Source organism: Terrapene carolina, unplaced genomic scaffold (assembly GCF_002925995.2).
Source record: "Terrapene carolina triunguis isolate 2854851 unplaced genomic scaffold, T_m_triunguis-2.0 Scaffold112, whole genome shotgun sequence".
Classification (NCBI taxonomy): Eukaryota; Metazoa; Chordata; order Testudines; family Emydidae; genus Terrapene; species Terrapene triunguis.
Genome location: NW_020664463.1, coordinates 7,105,365 through 7,124,483, shown reverse-complemented (window position 1 = coordinate 7,124,483; position 19,119 = coordinate 7,105,365). Strand labels below are relative to the sequence as shown.

At 40.0% G+C, this 19,119-nt stretch overlaps 1 protein-coding gene across 1 annotated transcript in view; it reads right to left on the bottom strand.

Moving 5' to 3' along the window:
- ST8SIA1 (ST8 alpha-N-acetyl-neuraminide alpha-2,8-sialyltransferase 1) overlaps positions 1–19,119 on the bottom strand; it is a 163,263-nt gene that overhangs the window by 52,201 nt on the left and 91,943 nt on the right. The window contains exons 3-4 of the mRNA XM_026652309.2: positions 10,555–10,664; positions 2,242–2,334 (exon numbers count right to left, since the gene is read on the bottom strand). Coding sequence (XP_026508094.1) covers positions 2,242–2,334; positions 10,555–10,664 — 203 coding nt within the window. The remainder of the gene's footprint in view (positions 1–2,241; positions 2,335–10,554; positions 10,665–19,119) is intronic.

Here is a 19,119-nt window from a genome sequence, read left to right as displayed (position 1 = left end):
TTTTTTCTTCTGCTGCTACTGATAGCTCATCTCAATTGATTGGCCTCTTACAATTGGTATGCGTACTTCCACCTTTTCATGTTCTCTGTATGTATAAATATCTTCTGTCTGTGTGTTTCACTCGATGCATCTGAAGAAGTGAGCTGTAGCCCACGAAAGCTTATGCTGAAATAAATTTGTTAGTCTCTAAGGTGCCACAAGTACTCCTGTTCTTGTTCCTAAGAAAGTTTGTTTGGTTTTGCCAGCTGTCTCTTCAATACAGTCTCTGGAGAAGACAGCGGGAAACAAGTTTTCCTGCTACAGTTTGCCAGCAAAATGAAAACGTGCGAAAGTGACAATGAAAAACAGCACATATGGGCGATAGTGATGAATTTGCTAAGACAAAAATTTGCATTTAAAAAACAACGCCTTTTCCACTAGTGATTACTATTATGATCACTATCAACCCCCCTAATTTAAATGTGTGTGAGACATACATACACATAAAATACATGTATTTATTCATACAAAAACTACATTAAAATAACCCCTAAATCAGGAAATTCCCTGGACAGACTTAATCCTGCTTTACAACAGTCATAAATTAGATGCTACTGTTCAACTAACAGAAGATCACACAATACTTCCTACAACCTTAGATATACATGTGGGGAATCTTGAAATACTACAATTAAAAACAGAATAAAAGTAATTTATTATCAGAATGGTTCACTATATCATTACGCCATAGACATGGTATATGATAAGTTAACTTCTCTCTTAGGTAAGTGTCTTGCTCAAAGTCACACAGGAAATCTATGGCAGGGATAGGAATTCAACCTAGATCTCCTGAGACCCCTTCCCGTACCTTTATCATGAGATCATCCATAGATGGGTATTCAGACACTTTTGTTAGCATCCATTTACTATATATTTTCTTTGCAACAAGCAGTGCAGCGTCTTTAGGTGCAAGTTAGCCAGTTAATTACAAAGCTAACTTAGCTGTGAATTGAGGTAGTCAATATGCCAGCAAATTGACATATAGGTTGTATGTCACATATAGGTTGTATAAGTAATGTTCACTGTGTCCTTGCCATACAGTATAAATTACTTTCTCTGACTGTCTAGCACTCACAGAGTAGTAGGTGATACTGCAAGAAACTGTCCCTAGGTAACTAAAGCTGAAAAAAAAATATGATGTTATATTGAATGTTAATAGTAGTATGTGGGCATGAAATTGAAGTAAGAATTATAATGTACTACAAATACAAAAGGGTGCAGAGTCCAAGTCTGCACTTGCAATGTTAACTTTGTTACTTCCTAACTTTTGAGCACTTCATGGTTCAATAGCAATGTTCTCATTTCAAAGCTTGACTGGCTTGCAAAAACTATCAATAGCGCATGAAGGGCCTAATCTTTGGATGCTGTAAGTCAGCATAGGTCCCTTGACTTCATTGGAGCTATGTCGCTTTACATCAACTGAGGATCTGTCCCATAGAATCCATTGTCTAGGACGGTTTGATTAGATACCACTGAAAGACTTTGTCCAGTGTATCTTAGGAGGACCACAGGAGGGAGCCCCTCTCCTGCAGAGCCAGAGAGTGGAAAAACATTACAGAGTGCCATTAAAGCCAAAGCCTGCAACATTTTAAAGGATAAACCTCATAAACCCATGTATTAAGAGGGTAGAAGGAAAACATGAAGGAGCGGTTTGTTTACTCCTACTTCTTTTGTTTCATCCATTTAAAATAGGGCTTGATCCAGCCCCCATTGGTAAATGGGGATGGAGGCGTGACTGGGATCAGACAATGTAAAACTTCCGTTACTTAAATGGGGCAAGACTAGGCTCATAATATGGCAAAGTGACTTTCATCTACTTTTTATGGATGAGATTTCAGTTATTTTCACCAAGTAGATGCATGATGATGACATCATCAAAGAGTCCTAATTGGAACATGGCCTGGTTCTGGCCCTGAGTGTTTGCACCCCTATGCTCATACACTGTAAAGTGAATCAGGAATTTGGGGTTCTATTCCTGGTTCTGCTTCTGGCTTGCTGACCTGGGGCAATTCACCTTTATCTCTGTGCCTAAATTTCCTCATCTGTTAAAGTGAGTACAAGAATATGTATTCCTCACAGAATTATTCCTAGGTTCGAGAACCTCATATTGAAAATATTTAAAGAACATAACTCTGTCACATCAACATCTATGATATAGATGAAACCTTCTCCTTGCTGAACAAGAAAGAATGTGCTTTCTACCTTTTCTCAATTATACTGGGATTAGCCGTCACCAGCTGGGTCTTGGATCCAACATCCTTGGTGTATTCACTGGACAGAGGAGGAAGGTTGCATCTGCAGAAACAAAGACATCCAAGATTTTTAATTGTCATGTTCCAGTTTCAGACTTTTTATATTGTAGGAATCCAGTTTGCACATAAGGTCATGCAAGCTGACAGAAAATTTACAATACTAATACTGGGCCAAATGACAACATGATTATGGGCTAAATCTTCAGAATTGCTTACACTTTATTTAAGCATCAAACTCTCCCAATATGTGTATCTACAAAAGGGTATTTTTGCACTAAAATGTGGGTAAGTGCACATTTATGCACTTTTGAAGAGATGGTCCTATATCAGTGTATTGACAGTAAACTCTGAAGCAAATAATGAAAAGTGCCTAGATTTATATATTGAATGTCCCTGCTAATAGGCTATAGGCAAAAGGGGACATTATGCACAGAAAGACATTTCAGCTAATCTTTTTAAAATCCCATTCCCCTCTGTACTTTTCCTTGTTGGCTGACTGTGTCCCAGAATGCATCATTCTGTGACATCACAACCATCATGGACTACATATCTTGCAAACTATGAAACTCGTGGTATTTTTGATGTCACGTTCTGAAATCTCTTCAGTGGAACAGAAAGTACCAACTGGACTCCAAAGGTGGAGGAAAAAAATATTTGTTAGTGGTTACTTAACATGAATTTCTGTGTTTGAATGCATCCCACAACCTGGCTGCAGGAGACATTAAGTACACTACTCTACTTTGCAGGTCATTTTTAGGAAAGAAGATAGGTAAAGGGGAACACTGAGAGAAACAAAGTGACAGAAACTACTGTCACTGAAACTAGACCCAACTGCTCCACAATGAAGAGATGGAAAGTGGAAATAATGCTAAATGTAGGCCAAAGTGCACCAACATCCATGCATTGTTATAATCCCTATGAATACATCCTGTGCAGAACCATGTCACTTGCCTGCTTCACTCACTGAAACTGCAGCATAGGGAAACAGAGTATGATCTAAGGCAGCATTTCTCAAGCTGGAGGTCCTGACCCAAAAGGGGGTTACAAGCCTATTGTAGGGGGGTTACGGTATTGCCACCCTTACTTCTGTGCTGCCTTCAGAGCTGGACAGCCGTAGAGCGCTGGCTGCTGCCTAGGCACCCAGCTCTGAAGACAGTGCCGCTGCCAGCAGCAGTACAGAAGTAAGGGTGGCCTGGTCTGCGGGAGGGTGGTCACTTCTTTTCGGGGGAGGTCATCATAGCCTGAAATATTTTCAAAGAGGGTCCCAACAAAAAAGGTTTGAGAACCCCTGATCTAAGAGAAGGAAAGGGGGCATGGCCAACTGTAATAGCCCTGCTTTTTATGCTCCCCCCAAAAGTGCGTGCTCAGAAGAGGTGCAAGCCAAGCCAAAAGTAAAACAGCTTCTGGCTGTTTTAACCTACACAGGCAACTGCACTCAACCCAGTGGCTATGGGGACTCAAAAGTCAAGCAGGGCAGGCTCCAGCATAGACAGCAACATCATTTCATATTCATTCCCTTTTCTCCTGTTACCAGGATGACACAGATTTCTTTGGCCCAATTCAGATCCTCTTGCTCCTGTGAAAATCTACCTTTTTTGTGGCACTATACTCTTCCCCAACTCTCTTTAGCTCCCCTTTCCTGGATGTCCTGTATTTATAGGACTGACCAGATATAAAAGTGTGCTCCACCAATCTGTTCCTTTGTGCACTACTTCCAGGAAATAGGTGTCATGTACCTGCAATGAACACTAGTTGCTCATTCCAAGTATCAACTAGATTCAAATTGCATGGAGCCTATAGCCTGCCTCAGTAAAAGGTGGGAATTTGGGGGAATAGGGAACGGAATGAGCTCAGTTTCTGTGCCAATTTCTAGTATTACCGTAGAAAGGATTAATGCTGTAATGTTCACAAATTCTAAAGACCAGAAGGGTCATCTAGTCAGACCTCCAGAATAACACAGGCCATAGAACTTCCCTGAAATAATTCCCGTTTGAGCTAGAGCATCTCTTAGAAAAACATCCAATCTTGATTTAAAATTTGCCAATGATGAATAGTCCACCAGGATCCTTGGTAAATTGCTCCAGAGTTTAATTACCCTCACTGTGAAAAATTTTGCACCTTATTTCCAGTCTGAAAGGTTGTATGCTGTAGTACGCATTCATTGCAGAGTGTCAATCAGGGCCAAGTAACAAGGGATGCTATTACCATCGCAGTCTGACTGCTGTCTTTGGCAAGTGTTTTCACTGCATTCAATGAACAGCCCCAAACCCTTATAACGAGGAGGAAGTACTGTGGCTAACCCCTTCTGCAATCCATACTGACCATGTGTGCAGTGTGTTATGTCCAGAGTTGGTGGGTGGGAGGATATATCTGTGTGCCCATTACACCACATTGTTTCTGTGCTATTTCAAGCATATTTATTACTAATGCAAATCTGCCAACATCCTCTAACAAAAACAGGACTGTGCAAGTTTGCATATATTTGCATAAGTTTAGATACAAGCCATCAGATGCATGGGTTTATATTCAGGCTGTCCGAAAATTTCAAGGTGAGAAGATAGTGTAAGTCATTTGTAGAGAGCCACGTGTCACTATTGTTTTCTCTTTTTCATGGTTGCAATTCTTAAAAAGAAGAAAAGGGGAATATTGACCCTTGAGCTGGCTGGGTTTTTGTTTGTTTTGATAATTGTTTTCTCATTAAAAAAGGGGGTTCAATAACGACATTTTTCTTGGAAAAATTTCTCTGTCAACATTTTTCAATGACATTCCAAACAAAGAATTTCAATAAACATTTTTTTAAATGTTTCAAAACTTTCATGTCAAAACCAACAGGAAAATCCCACTCGGTCTTTCACTTTTTTGAAGTGGGAAGTAGAGGGGTATAAAAAGAGAGAAAGTGTGAAATGCAAGATTTCATGAACTTTTTAATTACATGGAAAATCTTGGGGTTTGGGGTCGGTGGGTTTCTTAATTTTCTATAAAATATACGTACGTCCTTGTAAACAAACTCTAATACCCCTTAGTTATTATTTCATCACTCAAAAAAATCCCAACAAATGTAGAAAATCAAGCCACTTTCAACCCTCTGTAGTGGTGCTTTCAGAAGATCTGGTAACATATTAATAGATGCTAGGACCACCAGCAATGAAAAAAAAATGTTCTCCTTTTATTTTCTCAAACATTTTTCTGTGCAGCTGCTGTGGATTTTGTCTGATGACAGAGAGCAAATTTAAGACCTGAATAAAATGAAATCTTAATTATGAGGAAAGCATCATTAGCAACAAGATAAATATTTGCTTACATTTCTGTCTCTCAAGGGAATCTGGGGAACTTGGATTTTGGATTATATAATGATAACAGAAGTCAAGTAAACAGAAGGTGACTTGGAGACATTTTAGTGCCAGAGCTAATTCTTAACTCTCACAAATCAATTTCAAATTGCGTGCGAGCCCTCCATCAGGTCAAGTTCTGCCACCCTCATTGATGTTGCATAATATCTTAGCAGAGCAATGCGACTGCTTGAAAAGTAAGGTAATTACTTAGTGTGAGTAAGGGTGGCAAAATGGAGCCCCAATTGAGCACCAAGCACATCAAAAGAAATAATAGATTGCTCCAGTTTCCCGGTAAACCTAGTCATCTGTTGTTACAGGGAAATACAATAGATTGGCAATCGGCTAATGGACTTTTTGCATTTGGGAGGATAAGTCTCAGTATCTTTATATTTAAACACACATGCACAGGCAGGTCAAGTTTTCACTGAATCAAGGTACACTCTCTCTCAATGCTTGTTTAAATCATTGTCGTTTATAATTGCATCGCCATAACTTTATCACCCAAACATATGAATAAATACGCCTGCTTTTATAAACCAACCCCAGATGCATCATTTAAAATCAAGTTCCCTTCATCAGTAAATCTCTCTCCCAGCTTGTGCTGCAGCATGGAATATTAAGAAATTGGCTGAGGACCCAGCTGGAAATTCAGCAAGAAGCCAGCTGGTCAGCAGAAGCCCCTTTGCTTTTTTCAATTATTTTTTAGGCTGGTTTACACAATGCCAAGTCCCAGACAGGTGTTGGACAGACTGTGAAGTGGAAGTTTCATACTAGCGAGGAGCATGCATTTTTAATTATACCACAACCACTTATTAGTCATTTAATGAATCTTTTGGTCTTGGGCAGGGGAAGGGAGAGAAAAGAATTTCTTGAGGCCAAGAGCTTATATAAATCCTCTGACTGTTGGCCTCAAAGCAATATGGATCTGAATACACTGGTATCTGTTGTATCTTCTCATTGAAACCAAGGCAATAGAAAAAATGTGATCAACATGCAGAGTTCCCTATGACGTGGTACCTGTTTCACAGCTGAGACCCTCATGCTCTATAGGTAGCTGGTGAATCAAGAGGAAACATAAAACTACCCAAGGCAGTAAGAACTGTACTATGCTTATCCCACAAAGAAGTCACTCTTTCCATATCTTACTGGTAATACTTACAATATTTGTTCTCTGTACTCCAAAATCTAGATGGGTGCATTGACCATAGAAAGGCACTGGGTGTAATTCTTTAGACAGGACTAGAGGATTCACTAAGATTTAAAATTCTTGTTTTCAATGCATGGTCTTTTTGCCTTTCAATTATTAAACAGATGGAGGAGCAGCCAGGCCAAACCTGAGTGGCACTGTGACCCCAAGCGCCAGGTCGTAAGCGCCAATCTTTCAAATTTGGCTTGGTGCCATTCCCCTCCTGCTGTCATGATGGTGGGGCAGCTGGGCCAGACCTAAGAGCTGCTGTGACCCTTCACACCAGGTCACAACATATGGAGCAGGGAGCGAAGCTCAACCCCACAGGGCAGGAGCCGCTGCTGCAGGGTGAGTTTATTAAAATCATGGAGACAAACAGGAAAAGCACAGTATCCAAGAAATTTTCACCACTGTAATAAACCTGCATCCCTAATGGTAGTTAATGATACTATATGGTACTATATAGTCTTACGCTCCTGGAGGAACCATTGTAGGTGGACCCTGCCAGGGAGACAGTTCTTATTACGAAACCAGCTCAGATAAACTCAATTGGTTGGCTCACTTTTGGACAGGCCAAGTAACTGACTTGCAAATTAGCCTTCAGGTGCACAGGTAGAGTTGAAGAAGGGAGTAGAAAGGGTTGCACAGAAATTGATGCAGTATATTTGGTTCCATCTACAGTTCTTTAATAAGCACCAAATTTAGCAAAATTTAGCTGGGGATGGGAAATGTAGCAAATAGCAAATGCTCACAGTGCTTAGCAAACTTATTTTTATCGGGTGGCCATGCTCACTACTTCATTCTCTAGATAATCAAATGAAGAACAATGATTGTCTTGAGTCCTTGAAAGAGATCATTTAACCCATTTTCCCCCATTGAGTGACCATGCAGAGGACAAGTACAATCATGATTACTTTTCCAAAAGACTTTCAGGGTGTTTCCCTATTTTCAGGCTACTAAGCAGCATAATAAAGCAAGAACAGGAAACTGGTGATTGATTGGCTTTATGATCAAGATGCTTACACATCACTCAAACCAGCAAGGAACCATATTGAGGGGAAACGATATAATTATTATGGATATGGATGGGCAATGGCAAGCTGATGTGGTAGACAAGCACGATGGTGTATAATCTGTATATCTATAGAGGGATAAATGTGCTGTCAATCTGGCTGGAGGTCAAAAGGACAAATCTGAATTTTTAAATGAAAAAATGTGTTTGAAAATGTTCATTTATGTTCTTTATTCTAATGCACTGATCCACAACTGTAGTACACATACCACTAGTCACTAGTGGAACAAAAGCCACCAACAGGTGGCACCTAGGTTGGTTTAAAGCAGTGATTCTCAACTGGTGGGTCACGACCCCCTGAAGCGGCTACGAAAGTGATCATGGTGCATTGAAAATTTTATTTCAACCTAAAGCAAAAAAAAATAAAACCCAAACCACCTCACTCCCCTTCTGCTGCCATGCACGCTTTCCCTTCAAGGTCAAGTACTCTCTGTCAACATCTCAAAACACAAACACAAATAAATTATATAGGCTTATTGTTATCACTGATATAATTTCTACTCTTACTCTTACAGTAAACTTAAGGTAGGGTCACAAAAATGTGGTCTTCAAATAAGGGTTGGCAAATCTGAAAAGGTTCAGAAACACTGGTTTAAGGTATATTGTCAAAATAAGAATCCATAATGACTACCCTGAGTACAATTATGAAGGTGATATGCCAAATACTTTTGAGTTTTAGGTGTGGTGGGCTACATCTTAAAGACTGAGATCTGCTGCTCTAATGCAATCTTTGTATTACTGCAACATTATTTAGTGTATGTTCAAGCAACTGAATGTGTTTAAACTCCTCCGTTTTCCACATCACTGTGTAATTAACTAACTTCAGTGATTACAATATATCAAAGAATATAATTGTAATCTTGTGACAGAGCTTATAGGAGGTGGATAGCAACTGAATAAATTTAAAATAAAGACATTTTGAACAGGAAAAAACTGCAATATGTTTAAAATTGGTGTAATATTTGATGTTATTGAAGAGATATTTTAAAGGAAGCTGCACCAAGATCTCTTATTAGCAAGCTGAAGCAACTTCATGTAATTTTTGGAGTCATTACCAAGTAAAATATATATATATTTTACACTCAAGTAAAGAATTACAGCAATTAGATATGGAAAAGGCCAATTAAATCTAACTTACTCCACCTGCTAATGAAAAGCATTTCACCACCTGTATATTATCCAGTACACTTAAAAGATCTGAAACCTTTTCCCACAAATATGACAGTGTATGACTAATGCAATCCTGCTTGCAATCAGCTGCTAGACTTTGCAGGATTTCCCCTTACCACTTCTATCCAACTCACAATACACTAAAAATAGCCTACGGCCAAGTTCCCCTTTTGGTATCGGAAAATGTTTTCCTATCAGTCTACAAGAGATGCCCTTAAAATTTTCTAATTGTCTTTGTAACTAATTTTCATTACTGAAGCATTCCTTAGGTATTCCATAAACTAAGTATAAGGAACTTTAGGGAATACTGCAATAATGTTATCTAGTTGTAAATGCAAAATTTAAATGTTTTAAGAGCAACCATGCACTGTCTCCCTCCCTGCCTATTTTTTCCCTGTATATATTTTAAGTGTACAGTACATATTTCCTTTGTCTGTAGTTTACTTCTCTGTTCTATTAAGGAAGGTATTTGGTCTCTTGGGTGCAAACCAGAATTATGGTAACAATGTTTGTTTTTTCACAAATTAGTACAGTTTTATAATAAGCCACCAAAATCTGATCAGGGAACTCTTAGAAGTGGGAGTTAATTTTGAATCCATTTCAAAGCCATGAGAAACTCCTATAGAGATGAGAAATGGAATGCTTAGCTTTCCTTCCTCCTTCCCTCCCCCCTACAACGTTTTTCTTGTTCATGTTTAACAAAGAGGAACTAATTTCTTTTCCCCCCTCCAATATCTAGAGTGCAGATCTAGACAGTGCCAAATTCAATCAAGAAAGCACTATATAGCACAACGTCCTGCTTGACAGATCCTAATACCTTCAGAAAGGCAGGAGCAAAAAGAGAACGAGGGGAGTTTAAAGAAAACTGTGTCAAGGAAAGAAGTCTGCTCTATTTTCAGATGGTCAGAACTGAATCTTAGCGGAGAAAAATCACAGGAAAACATTTTAGCCCACTCTGTCTCATTTATGGGTCTCTCCCTGTCAAGTGCTATCTACTCAGATTGACTTCAATGGGGTGGGGATGAGGATCTGAGTTTCAAAAGAGGACACTCAGCACCTCGTAGGATCAAACCCTGCCTAATGTAATTAGAAAGCAAAAGAAAAGGCAGCTTTCTCTCTCACTGCCATTGTGTTTGTCAGGCTAACATCTAATGAATAGGATTCATCCATCTATAAATCTCCCAGAGATAAGCTTCTGCATAGCCAGGGAGGGCATATAAATCTGCCACTGCTGCCCTCCCCTAAGGTGAACAGACAGCAAATGTGAAAAATTGGGACAGGAGTGGGGGATAATCTAAGAAAAAGACCAAAAAATCGGGACTGTCCCTATAAAATCAGGACATCTGGTCAGCCTACCCTCCCCCCAAATCACTTGTGTAAATCACCCTGAAAAAGAAAAAAAGGCGAGATACAACTGATTAATCACAAACAAACAGCTTTGAAAGGTTGTAGACTTAGCGGGGGTGGGGGAGGAGGCAGTGCTGCAGCAGGGTTCTGTCTTACCGCATGACAAAATCTGCTTGATCTATTTGTCTGCCACAGCCACTCTTCTTCAGAATCCCACCATTTCCCACCACGGAGCATTTCTTCAATGGGAGCTGGAATGGGGTAGCCTAGCAACAGAAAACAAGGCCAGTTTTTACAGAGGAGAACACACAATCTTTGTTTGTAGCAGCCACTCCTGAGGCCTATCGGGAACTAGGGAGGGGTTAGGTCTTGGGATAGGGACAAGAAAAGGGGAAAGAGGAGGGCGAATTAAGCTTGGAAATTAGTCCAAAGTATGAGCAGTCTGATTCCCACCCCCATTCCCAAAAGCAGACTCCATCACTATCCAGCACTAGGATAATGTAGTTATTATATGAAGCAGAATTTCCGAGTTACGAATTCCTGGTGTTCACAAACAATTGTGCAATGGGATGTATTTTCTATTCAAATTACCAGGGCAGAGTACAATAGAAGGAACACAAAAAAATATGAGAGAGACAAGGTGGGTGAGGTAATATATTTTATCAGCCAACTTCGCTTGGTGGAAGAGACAAGTTTTTGAGCTTCACAGAGCTCTTCTTCAGGTTTGGAAAAGTTAACAAGAGTGTCATAGCTATATACAAGGTGGGACCGATTGTTAAGCATAAGGGTTTAACACAGGTTGCAAGAAACCACTTAAACAAAATGGGCAATTAACACCTCTGCAATCATAAGATAAAGAAGGGTTAAGTAGGTTGCAAATTGTTGTAATGAGCCATAAAACCAGTGTCTTTGTTGTTACCATGATTTTTAGTGTCTAGCAGAATTATGAGTTTAAATTCCCAAACTTGTCTTTTGAAGGAGTTGGGCAGGTTTCCTGTAAGGATGAGGACTGAGAGGTCAGATATGGAGTGATCGCTTTGCGAAAAAGGTTTGCCCGTGGATGAGAGGGTGTTTTTCTCTTTTATTTTTCTGTGGGCGTTCATTTGAGAGCATAGTGATTGTCTGGTTTCACCTACATAGTTGCTGTTGGGGCCTTAGATGCACTGGATGAAGTACACCGCATGCTGTGATAAGCATGTGTAGGACCCATGGATCTTGAAAGGTTGTCTCTTCCACCAACAGAAGTTGGTCCAATCAAAGATATTACCTCACCCACCTTGTCTCTCATATCCTGGGACCAACACAGTTACAACACTACAAACCAAATAATATTAAAGGCAACTTCATGAGATTATACACAAAAGACACATGGGGGGAAAGGAATAATGAGGAAGAAGTGTAGTTAGAGCAGGGTACTGGCAGCCAGGGCTCCTCCTAAATTCGATTCCTGGCCCTAGCACTGATCATTCTGTGGCCTCAGGCAAGATATTTAGGGGTTGACTGCAGCTCCCTAAAACCTGAGCTAATCAATCCTGGCATAAATTAAAACTGCGGAGGAACAGCCTTTACTTACTACTGGTTTAAGATCCCTCCTAGCACTTTAACAGTGGATCACAATGAAGAGTCAAGGTATCATGACGATGCTATGTGTTAACATTGCAGCAGTGCATGACAATGATAACATAGTACATATAGACTAGTAGCTGAAAGTGCTCTCACATGGGTGTAATTCTTAAAGTCATGTGTGTGCAAAAGCCAAACATGGGGGCATGCATGGTGTTCTAGTGAGCAACGTTGCTGTGGGAACATGTTCCCCAAATTTTTTTGCACAGAGCTGCCCCCTGGCTGGAGGCACAACCACCTGTTTGTTACCCATGCAACTGTTACTCCCACTTCCTCTGATCAGCTGTCATGTTCCAACTGCCACGGAACCTTCGGATGCCAACATTCCATCTGGTTCTCACAGGGCCCAGTGATGACTGAACCTGACGATATTCTGAACAAAACCAAGCTTGTAGTTGTTTCATGCTGACTCAAAAGACATTCTAGGCTTCAGAGTGACATACAGAGTAACAATCCTGGAATCTTATTACATATTTCCTTTCATTCAGAAGGAAACTAAACTACATGTAGAAGAGGTCTTTCATCTGCCTCTGAAATACATCCACCTGTGGGATCAGTTGTGATAGTCGTTTAAACAGCACACAGTAGCACTATCAATCAGTTTAGCACAGGAAATAAAAAATACTGCATTGAATTGAAAATACCTGGGGAATTCAATTAGGTAGGATGAAGTTACCATTAATAGAATTGGTCCAGAAAACTTGGGTTAATATTCCCATAAAAAAATGTGCAAGGATTTTTATCTACCAAAGTTGTCAGAACCTCACTCTACAATAAAGACAGAATCATTCTATGCATCATCCTATGTGAATGCAAATGTCATGGTGCTGTGATGGAGCTTCACAAGACAATTATTCTTCCCTTCAGGACAAATCAAAATGGTAGCAGTACTTATACTTGCCTAAGTATTGGAGGGGATGTATAGTGCAACATTATGCATTGTGCTAATATCTCCATAATGCACACACCAGGCATAACAGTATAGTGAAGTACAGATAACCGACCCAGAGTTTCAGTCTGAATTATGAATGTGTCAGGCTTTTATGTTTTAAATCCATTATTTAGTTTCTTCCCTGCAATTAGCTTTTTTGCCCTCAGCAAACTGGATTCTATTCAGCTGGTTATAAAGCCATCGCCTACTTTTTAATGAAGGATATCAAAATGGTTTGTGTATGTTAATCCTGGATTACAATATGTTAAGGAAGAAAAATATGTTTTGGTTTATTGATGTCTGGCTACTGCTAGGAACACAGTGATAGCACAGAAAAGTGACACTAAGTATGCAACCATGTTCTTGCTTGTGCATCTGCTTTCTCAAGAACATTTTTTAATTTACACATTTATTGAACTAGGAATGTATCTCACTTCAAAGGTGACCCTGACCAAATGACATCCTGCAGGCTGATTGAAAAAACATGTATAGAAATTTAGAATTGAAATTGTTAGTTTTATTTAAATAGCAGTGCCTTTCTTACTCAAGGTATCTCACAGCCCTTTACAAGACAATTAGTTAAATAATGATCACTCAGTGATGGTGTATAGGCAAAATGCAGCAGCCATTAACTCTTCATTTTCAAGAGCTGTGAAAGACTTCATTACATAATTCCTGTTTTAATACATGTCATGGGGCTTAATCCTAAATTACAGTGAAAATTTAGGAGTTTTCTAAATGTTTAGCAATAGACTGTAGATCAGTTTGTTTAGCCTAACCAAAAGAAGGCTGAGGGGGGATATGATTGCTCTCTTTAAATACATCAAAGGGATAAATACCAGGGAGGGAGAGGAATTATTTCAGCTCAGTACTAATGTGGACACGAGAACGAATGGATATAAACTGGCTGTGGGGAAGTTTAGGCTTGAAATTAGACGAAGGTTTCTAACCGTCAGAGGGGTGAAATTTTGGAACAGCCTTCCGAGGGAAACGGTGGGGGCGAAAGACCTCTCTGGCTTCAAGATTAGGCTAGATAAGTTTATGGAGGGAATGGTTTAATGAGATAACGTGATTTTAGTCAATTAGGTAATAAAGTGCCATCGCTGGTAAAATGTGGGTCTGGCTAGAGAATCTTGCCTGTATGCTCGGGGTTCTACTGATCGCCATATTTGGGGTCGGGAAGGAATTTTCCTCCAGGGTAGATTGGCAGAGGCCCTGGAGGTTTTTCGCCTTCCTCCGCAGCATTGGGCAGGGGTCGCAAGCTGGAGGATTCTCTGCGACTTGAAGTCTTTAAATCACGATCTGGAGACTTCAACAGCTGAGTTAAGGGAAAGTGGGTGGGTCAGCTTTTGTGGCCTGCATAATGCGGGAGGTCAGACTAGATGACCATAATGGTCCCTTCTGACCTTTAAGTCTATGAGTCTATGAGTCTAAGAGTCTTTCCAAAAGTGCAGTCCTTGGACTCCTAGGGTCCACTGTGGGTTATGCAGGGGCCCTTGTGCCAAGGCCAGATTGCACCAGAACAGCATTCTGGCAGTTTTGCCACATGGCCGCTGCCATTTTGTTTTCTGCACAGTGTGACCTCATACTCACCATATGTGAGAGGTCACTCTGGCAGGGATGTTACAGTAGTACTGGAAATGAAAGGGGTCCGGGATATTTAGTCAGATACCAAAGGGGTCCTTTGGCTGAAAAAAGTTTGGGAACCACTGCTGTAGATTATAGTCTGCCCTGACATTCAAACCTATTTTATCAAGGTGGATTGTTGGCCAACACACAGGGGTTTTCACTTACTGTGTCTAAAAGCAACAGTAATGTTTTACATTTGAATAACACTTTTTATTTCAAAATGCTTTATAAATGTCACCTACCACTGAAACACAGTGGTGAGGGAGAAATTTTGGCCAAAGACACCAGGGCAGACCCTTAGTTACAAAGAATGCCATGAGACCTTTAACATCCACGCAAGCCAGAAAGATCCCCCAGTTTGACATTATCAAAGGAGACTAGGGGATTGGCCACATAAACTCCCTTCGAAATCAATGAGGCTATAACCCCTTGGAAAAGCTCATCCTCAGTTTTTAAGGCCTGATCTGAAAGAACCCTGCATGGTAAACTGAATAGATTTCAAGACCCAAGAAGGACAAATGGGTAAGACTGAAGCACCAGGATAGCAGTCTGTGTTTCCAGGGAGTCCAATAAAAGAGTAGAGAGGTGTGTGTAGGAGGCAAGACATGGCTGCGCCCTTCTGCACCAGCCTGCAGAAGAGGTCAGTCACACCATCCAAGGAGGGAAGGGAGCAGGTGATGCTTTTCCTAAATGATGGAGGAGGATTTTGTGGAGAAGCTGTGGAATTCCACTTAGCTTATTGAGGCAAAATCCCTCCTCATGCTCCCCATGTTTGCACCATTCCATGCACTAAATATGTGGTGTCATGTTATTTGACATACCTTGTGAAGGCATTGTACAAAACACCTGATTTCAACACCTCAGAGATGGGAGTGTTTGTGAAGAGCTGAGGATTAAGTGTCCCTGCTGCTCTGAGGTATTTAAGATATTCTTTAGCTTAATGAAGAGCATTGCTTGCTTAGGAAACTCCAGGAGAAAACTCTTTTTCTTGTCATACACATGACTTTCCTTCATAAATAGTTTATATTATAGCCTGTATTATTGTTCAATTTGTAGAGTCTTTTGAGGGTCTCTGGTGTTAGCCTGTTGGTACAGAAAAGCCCATCTGTTCATATAAATATCATACAAATCAAAATGTTGTCCATCACACAGTATGAAAAACAGTTTCTTGGTTTCTATACACAGGCAATTTTATTTTTCATCTCAAAGAAATGGGTTATAGGGCATAAGGTTAAACTTTGAAACCATATTTATGTGATCCCATCAACCTGAAGTCTATTTAGAATTAGTGTAAGCATCCTTACTGTAAGGTGTCGGTATGAGTGCTGTGCTACCCCTAGATGTCTGGTGGCATACTTCCAGCACCACTAGCTTGGAGACAAGTGCTGTAGCTGCTCCAAGAACTAGGCTTTAGCCATCAATAGGTTCCCAGGCTCTGAATACTCCATTTTCAGACCATTCCTTCCTTTGGGCTGCCAAAAATACAAGGTACAAATGCTCTAGGAACAATTAATTTAAGCTACAACATAAAGATCAAAACAAATGTTCCTAGTCCAGTCCCAAGGGGTAGTCCAGTAAAAGGGCATACAGGTCAGAGCCTCCTTTCAACCCTTCCACTGTACCATCTTACTTGCAGGCTGCTTCCTGTATCCTTCTGCTCCAGCTACCGCTGGCCCCTTGTCAGCAACAAGATGAGTCTGTCCAGCTCTCAGGCCACCTTCTACCAGTCAGCTGCCTCTATTTGACTGCTCCTGTTCTCATGCAACCTTCAACAACCTCATCAGCTTGGTCTTCCCTCACCTAAAACTGTTCTTTTTCCTCTCCTGGAGGGATTAGAGAGCCCTCTCCCAGCTGGACATTGAACTGAGTAATCCACTAGGTCCATTCCAATAGCTTCAAGCACTACACCTGCCCTATGTCAATGTTTGTGTTTTTACAATCATGTTTTCCTAATTTTGATAAATGTTTTTACCTCCCTTTGTTGCCGCATGAAAGACCCACACAAACAGCAGGGGAAATTGACTAGAGCCCCAATTCTGTAACAGATCCCACCAAATCAGTAGATTTATTGGAGCTCCGTGGGGGCACATGGGTCAGCTAAAATGAAAAAAATCATGATTTTTATGCCAATCTCATGATTTTTTAATGCTCAGAGTCAACAATACTAAGGGTGCACAGTGAAAATGGAAATACAAATGGCCATGGATTTAAATTAAGCAGTTTTCCCGTCATAGTAATCTCAGGTGTTACTTGTAACTTTGGTAGATAACAAAAATTTAAACAGAATGTTGATGTTTAAGTTGATGGTGTCCCTTTAAAGGGAAAATGACAAGTAGAACGCATGTAGTGTAGTTCTAGCTGTATCAGTCTCAGGACCAACTTTATTGGACCAACTTCTATGGGTGAGAGAGAGACAAGCTTTTGAGCCACACAGAGCTCTTCTTCGGGTCTGGGAAAAGTACTCCGAGCGTACCTTTCCCAGACCTGAAGAAGAGCTCTGTGTGGCTCAAAGCTGGTTTCTCTCACCAACAGAAGTTGGTTCAATAAAAGATATTACCTCACCAACCTTGTATCTCAAATAGAACACATTTGTTTGTTTTAAATTCCAAATCTATTTTGCTAACAGCACCAAACACATTAACAACAAACCCCACGGAAATTAAAAACAAAAACAAAAAACACCACATGGATTTCCACCATTTATGCTCCATATTTTACTTGTTGCATTTCACTCATGGAGATAGCAAAACTTGACTGCTCAGTTCTCAGCCAATTTCACTTAAGTTCTCATGTACTAGGGAGCCTGATTTTCAGAAGAGTTGAGTTCTCACAATTACAGTTTAAGTCAATAGGAACTCTGTGTACTTAGAACATCTAAAAAAATCACCCCTAGTTGCTCTTCGTTTTGGGTATCCAAAAGGGCAAGGGATAAGCTTCATTTTAAATATACAGTTACAAAATCATGAAAGTACTCATATTAAAATTACTCTTCTAAAACTCTCATTTAATTTTTGTAAACTAAAAAAACCTAAATGTTGGGACTAATCTATCGGACTTCCCTTTAAACAAGGTATCCATAGTAGAAAAAATATATTTGACATCAGAAACACAGAAGGCCTGGTCTTTCCCACTGGTTCAAAACCAATGGAATCAGTGAAGTTTCTTTGATTTACCCTAGCGTAAGCATGAGAAAAATCAGGTCCAGAATGTCTAATGACAAGCAAGCACACAAAACAGTTCATTAAGAGACTCCCATTCAATCTGGGGCTAATTTCACAAAGCCTCTATCCCGCAATTCACCAATTAGCTTCTTCATTCATCTAGCAAAAATAAATCATTGTCATCCGTTTAAAGAATTATGATAAAACCCAGAGAATGTTACACACTACTAAGGAAATAGAATTCATATTAGATAAGGCTAGTCCAATTCACTTCAGTTTCATTGTTATTTTGTTAAAACATTAATTTTTGTCCACTCACTGATAAAGACTTTACCCAGCAGCCAGAGCCTTGAGGGGAAAATAAGAAATACTAACATATTATGCAAACTCTCTGTCTTAACAGGGAAGAAGTTAAAAGTATCGGGAACATAAATGACAATAGAAAGGGTTTCTTTTTAATAAACATGGTTATAGAATTTGCAAATGATGCTGCATTTTACTCTGTCCCTGGTGAGAAGCCAGCATCCTTATGAAAATAAGAAATTTCAAGTTGTTTCCTTTAGGGCCTACTCCTATTGAAATCAATGGCAACACTTCCCTTGCATTAAGTGGGAGCAGAATTCAGCCCTTAGTTCTATTTTTCCTGCTCATTCGCTGAAAGAGAAATAAATGATACCTTTAATGAGAATTCTCTTTCTCCTGGTGTCTACACCATTTGACATGGTTTTAGTCCTTACACCTTCCTGTCAGACTTCCTTCCCCTCTTATTGTTTAGGAATAATCTTCAGTCTGATGGGCCTTTTGTTTCCTGTGGCAGAGCGTCAACCAGGGAGAAGTGACAACTTTAGGCTGATTGGCCCTTATAAAAAAAAATGTTCCTAGCTAAAAATGTCAATCAGGGACAGCATATTCCCCATTTGGGAATGTCGAGAGTAGTTTAGGCTATGCTCAGTGGGTCCCTCCAGTGTCATTCTTAACCAAACTGCCATTGTACTATATATTAATTGCACAGGGCCACAGGGCTGGCCCTAAGGAAAACTACAGGAGACTCTATAACAATCATGCTGGGATTTCACAGCCGCTCTTGTGAGGAATTCCCCCCTTCCCTCCTTTTGGAATAGTAACTCCACAGTTACTGGCCTGGGAGGTAGGCTGAGTAGAGCCGGTCAAAATTTTTCATTCAAAATGTTTTTTTGATTAAAAATGACTTTTGAGTCAAAACAAATGTTTCTACAGAAAAAGTACATTTGACATGCACCCTTAACTAGAGATGTCTCATATTTGGTGACTTGTGTCTGATACTCAAATCTTTTTTGTATTGAACTCCACTTTTTAGTCTCACTTTCTAATTTTGCAATAGTGATTGAAATAAATACT